Source organism: Halichoeres trimaculatus, unplaced genomic scaffold, assembly GCF_033239565.1.
Source record: "Halichoeres trimaculatus isolate MK-OKI-2021-1 unplaced genomic scaffold, fHalTri1.1 fHalTri1_scaffold_14, whole genome shotgun sequence".
NCBI classification, from domain to species: Eukaryota; Metazoa; Chordata; class Actinopteri; order Labriformes; family Labridae; genus Halichoeres; species Halichoeres trimaculatus.
Genome location: NW_027437192.1, coordinates 5,909,187 through 5,915,186, shown reverse-complemented (window position 1 = coordinate 5,915,186; position 6,000 = coordinate 5,909,187). Strand labels below are relative to the sequence as shown.

General features: G+C 38.7%; 1 protein-coding gene across 1 annotated transcript in view; it reads right to left on the bottom strand.

Moving 5' to 3' along the window:
* Positions 1 to 1,061: 1,061 nt before the first annotated feature.
* Positions 1,062 to 6,000, bottom strand: part of pvrl2l (PVR cell adhesion molecule related 2 like) — a 564,571-nt gene continuing 559,632 nt past the window's right edge. The window contains exons 9-10 of the mRNA XM_074686276.1: positions 4,804 to 4,899; positions 1,062 to 2,554 (exon numbers count right to left, since the gene is read on the bottom strand). Of these exons, the coding sequence (XP_074542377.1) occupies positions 2,366 to 2,554; positions 4,804 to 4,899 (285 nt within the window). The 3' untranslated portion in view covers positions 1,062 to 2,365. The remainder of the gene's footprint in view (positions 2,555 to 4,803; positions 4,900 to 6,000) is intronic.

Sequence of the window (6,000 nt, the reverse complement as noted above, 5' to 3'; positions counted from 1 at the left end):
TTAAGTTGGTTTCTTATATTTCATTATTTTTAATTCATGCATGTCTTTTGCAGCTCTATCAACTTTTTATGAAGACTTTGCTTTGAGTTTTGGGGGGTTTTAGCTGCAAGGACCCATTGACCTCCACTGTTCAAAGAGAGGGAGACTTTTGTATCTTATAATCTCAGAGAAGGATTGGGGAATAGGCAGAGGAGTAAAGATTGCATCTCTATTTGTATTGCGCTGTGACCTTGCAACATGACAATCCCGTGCTGATTTAAGACAAAAAAACAACGGCCGCCCTCTGAGCCGTCACACGAACAACAAAACCTCCCGCTCTCTCAACTCAAATCGAACTCGTGGTGAGCGTTGTGGTGATGGATGTGTCGAGACAGAGATAGAAAACAGCTTTCTTTTTGACATTCAAAACTGTTTTTATAAATGAAAAAGAGTATTCCTCATACAGCCTTGGGAAAGTGTTTCAACAAGCCACCGATCATGCCATGCAGAGTTATATGAACAAGGAGTAAAATCCACACCATTTCATGTTTTTCATATATATTCAAATAAAACATTTCAGTATTAAGTGACAACCTCAATGTACCCGTGAAAAGTAAAATAGTAATATACATGTTTTTTTAATCGCTCATTTTGACATTTAACAAACTTCCACCCCCTGTACAGAGGCACTGATAACACCTACACTTGTTTATTTTTTTATGTGTACACATTGCACCAACAATATATTATTCATCAATATTATCAATACTATTTACACAGTTTGTTCAACATTTGGTACCATCTGACATCTGTGAAAACCAGTGTTCGATTCAGCCAGGTGTCGCTTTGTTCCTTTTTTTTGCTAAAATAAGTGGACAATCGGAAAAAAACTGCAAAATGCATTTCCCTAAATGTTCTGCGTAAATCAGAGGTCGACCATTTTAATCGTAAAATGGCTGTAATGGCAGTATACTCTGATGTATGCTGATCATTTTCACACGCCTGGAAATACATTCTCTTGTGTTTCTGATGCTTTATTGAAGAACTGAATGTGTGTGTGTGTGTGTGTGTGTGTGTGTGTGTGTGTGTGTGTGTGTGTGTGTGTGTGTGTGTGTGTGTGTGTGTTCCCCTCCTCACATCCCCTGTTTTACAGCCGTACCAATTCCTGCAATTACAAACAGCAAATATGATTCATGAGCTGTAAATTATATAATGTTGCCAGGTTACGGAGCTTCAAAACAATGTCACTTCCCCCCTTCGTTAGCGCTAATGAGCGGCGCGGCGCTCCAACAGAAGCCATGGTACGGGAACAGATGAGACCCCTTTGACAACATAATAAAGTGGAATGTTTCCTTTTTGGACCATCGCCTGGGCAAGAGTGGGAAAGGCTGCAGTCGATAAATAACTAAAATACTTTCAAACATCTCCAGTGATTAATTGGGGCTGCTGGAGAGAGCCAGATGACTGGGCTTTGGACTTCCTGGGAGCAAATTCAGCTGTATGTAATTCAAAACCTCACAAACCGTGGAAGGAGCGTACTTTGAAAGGAATCCAGAGATGGGTTTTAAACTTCCTCTGTAGTCTGATGCTGCAACAGGAGCCTGATGTTTTATTCTTAACTTGGAGAGGAACAAAAAACCCCGAAAACGTTCAAATCATGTTCCACGGCTGCGAAGAGAAGATCCCAGGACTGGCAGCTTCACAGAAACACTAATTTTACATCAGGGAGGTTTTTATATGTTCATGGCACAACAACACTGATATAATACGTCAAACTGAATCCGTTTAAATGTTGTTTTCTGGCAGATTTTTGTAGGACGTTTAAGTTTGCAGGCGTCACACAGGCTGAGTATTGTGTTAATATGATGAGAGGAGTGTTCCAGTTTACCTACATTGTAACTCCTCTCAAGCATGAAATTAACACGCAGTGAAAGCCCGCCTCATCATATGCATGAATATATGAGTTCAATGGCTATTTGGCTCGTCAGATTCACAAACTTCCCTGTGTCAACGTCTCAAACTGCTTTAAAACTTAGATATTTGTTCTTTTTCCCTTTTCCCCTCAATACTTGATGTTTTCATATTGTTCAAGTTAAAAAAAATCTTGAATATTTTGTTCTCAGAAGCTACAAGTTCATACACCAGAAATAAGAAAACACATAAAAACCATTCTTTAATAGGGGATTTAAAACCACCACGACCCCAAACATCCTCTAAATGAAAAAAAAAAAGAAAAGACACCCAGATTCAGAACCCCACATGTGGATGAAATAATAAGAAAAAGGAAAATAAATCATGGACACGTGTTCGCCTTGGCTTTCAATGCAAATTTAGGTGACCTGGATCTTGCCCGTACACGCCCTGTGTGTGTGATGTGGCGCTGTAGCTACACATACATAGCAGGAGATACAAAGCTCTCGCCGCGAGCGATGTTAGCAGCTGGTGTCTCGTGGTTGGATGAATCCAAGTCGTTGGCGCGGTCTTTGAGTTCGTTGACGTTGTCGTATTTGGCTGAGTCATCCAGGACTGGGGGGGCGCCACCGTTCAGGGCGCCGGTGGACTCGTCATCCAGGTTCTACAGAATGTTGACATATAGTATACTTTAGTATATATATACCACCTGTATTGCACTTGTAACGCTGAATAAATAAATAAATAAATAAATAAATAAAGGAAGAAAAAGGGGATTTTTTTTGGCATGTTTCAGATATGATTTTAGAAACAACAAAACATTCTGCGTTAAAGTACCAGGGGCGTGTCCAAAGGGGCCAGACATTACAAGGGCTCCTCTTGAAACTTGATTTCACACAGTAGGTGCCAACCCAAAATCCTACACTATGATTGGATTATTGTCCTATCAGAGGCGGGACTTTGTTTAGATTCAACTAATTTGGCTGTGTGTAGCTTTCTTTGCCTTTTAACCCTCTGGTGCACAGTGGTCTGGTTTTTTTTTTTTTTTTTTTTTTTTACCAAATGCTGTGGTCTGTGTATTGGAACTGCATATCTGCCTGTGTCAAGATTTCTTCCTTCTGTGTTTTTTTTTTTTTTTTTTTTTAGGGCATTAAACAAGTTCTCTGTGTTTTTTTTTCTCCAAATATTTGACTTTTTCAGTAAGTTACCATTTCATTTTTTACGCCTAATATAATACACTAGAGCGGACATTTCTGTGACTCTCTGAAAAAAAAATCAAATATTTGGAAAAAAAAAAGAGATTTTTATTTTTATGCCCCAAGAAGAACAAAAACACTTCAGGAAAAAGTCAGGCTTTCAGAGCTGAATCATTTCCATTTTTTTCTCTAAAATTTGACGTCTTCTTTTTGAGTCCTTAAAGAAATTAGTCCAAAGGCTCATTTTGCCTTCTTTATATATAAAAGTAGATCCAATTCAATGTAACTGTCACAACATATAGATTCCCATGTCCTTTATGCTTAGATGATTAACAAAAATGCATCCACTAGAGGGCGCTTCAACAAACCACACTGTTGACCATTGACTGTATATAGAATGAATGGCTCCGCCATTTACTATTGTACGGTTTTGAGGCCAAAATTCCCCCGTCACAGGCGCAGCCATTGGCAGCCAAAGTCTGAGCAGTAGAGGCTAAGAGGGACTCAGAGAGAATCTGAGTGGAGACAGGTGATGTCTAATCTCTTCTTGGCTCTACCTCCCAACATATTTTACAATCCCAGAAAAAAATACTCGAGAACAGCAGCTGTCAATCATCGTTAAATGCAGATCCTCATTTTTAACCTCTTATAATTGATGAAAATAGAACTTTTCAGAAAAAAAGAGGACTTGAATACAAGGCAGCCAAATGATATCTTCAAATCACCACAACAATCAGATTTGAGAAATTTTTCTATAAGGTGTATTAGTTTTTTAAAGTTTGACCACAGCCCATCTGGAATGACTGGGGAGATTGATTTTTTGACCTATACTGCATCCAGCCACCAGGGGGGGGGGGGGGGGGGGGGGCAGTTTTTGTGGTGACCTCACTTTGAGCTGAGCAAGATGACCTACAATTATTTATTTATTTATTTATTTATTTTTGCCTTTATGTAAAACCTTTACGTCTTTGAGTGAGAGGTGGACTCTCACCAGGGATTGTAGCTTAAGTACATGGGGTGCCAACTCTACCAGCTGAATAAAACCAATGTGTAGCGCTCATGGTTGCAAAACAACTACAGCAACCTAATTTGATAAGTGCTGCTGTTTTCTTTGGGCTTTTTTTTTCTTTACAGGACAAAGAAATGGGAAATGTAGGGAGTAGAGATTATGGCCAGTGGGCCTCATGTTCCATTATTCTCCAAAGCAACCTTCATTATTTTGTTTTACTTATCTTGCTCCACACTGCCCCCTATGTTTCTTGTAATACTGCAACATGTGGTCAGGTGTATGATATCTTAAACAGCAATAAATAGAATATTTGAAGAGACAGAGGGGGTAAATAAATATTATTTGTCACATATTCAGTGTCACAAAATGCTATCGCAGTTCAGAACAAGCCAAAAAAAAAAGTCTGGACACGCACCCAGTAAAACACAAAAGCATAAAACAGTATTTAAAATGAAATAGAAAAACAACAGTTATTGAATCAAAGCAAAGTTTATACATAAGACAAGTTTTTTTTTGCATGTAAATTGGTTCAATATTTCCATGATTTGATTGGTTTGAAGTCCAAACTCTGTGATGTTCCTACAGCAAACTGTGAATCTGTCCAAACAGATATAGAGCCCGCTGTGACTGAACGCAGCTCATGTGTCAGTGAACGAAAATATAAAAAAGAGAAAATTGTGTTTCAGTGCCGGCGTGTGCGTTAGTTACCGTGACAGGCTCTCCCCCTGTGGGCTCGTAGTAAACCTCTCCTGGGCTGAGAGGGGCCGTCTCTGTGGCTGTGGGAGGCTCTGATGGCTTGTTCAGCTACATGCACAGAAACCACATCAGCACAGTGAGGAGAGCAGAGCACAGACAATATCACATAAAACAGCAGAGAGGAGAGGAGAGCAGGGCTAAAAAACCACACATGAGGATAAAGAAGAGGTCTGTTAATGAGACAGAAGAGCTGCAGACACAAAAGCAAAACTGTGAGGTAGTTTTTTCCCCCTTAAAACATCTTTATACTCCAAGTGTTGGAGAAAAAAATCAGTGTGTAGCTGAGTTAAACTTCAACATGACGTCTGCCTGAGTTTTATCTCCACAGTAAAGAACAGTTAGCTGCTGGAGTAAGTTCTGTTTGTGTTAAAATACACACTAATGACTGATCACATGACCAACCTTCTGACCTTCGCATACTGGGCTTTAATTAAGTAAGGATGATATTTTCTGACATTGAAGACCAATAAAACTCATCCAATTAAAAGAAACTCCTGTTGGCTCCCCTCCTTCTTCTCCTGTAGATGAAATTTACTGTTATTAAAACACACTTTGGAGTTTGCCTGACTCATCTGGACAACTTGCAATGAAAAACATGCTTGTTATGCGTTTTTTCCCCTTTTTCTTTTTGTTTTTAAGATTATTTTAGACCATTTTGTACTTTTATTATTATTATTTTTAGGGTGAGGAGAGGAAAGGCTCTGAAACAGTGAAGAGAAAGCAGGTTCCTGTATAATGAGTGCATGATTTAAATATCAGCTCAGCCAGCACCTCGAATTAGCCTTGAAATACAACTAAACTCAATGAATTTGAAACAAAACACCAGGGATGTTTCACACCACTTGTTCTCATATACAAAGTTGGAATGAAACCTTTTCTACCTTTTCTTATAAAATGATTCTGATTTGCAAAGGTTAATGATGGTTCAATTTTCACCGAGTTAATGATAGTAGAAAATATGTATATAGTATTACCTATAAAGAATAAATCACAATGTCACATTCAACTCATGAGAAGAGGCAGAAAATCTTTTATTCCAACTTTATGGGGAGCAGTGTATTTCAAGAACTGTAAGGAAATTTCAAGCAAAAAGTTCAAGAGCTGTGCTATTTTAATATTCTGTTTTCAGAGATTTGAGAGACTTGCTCC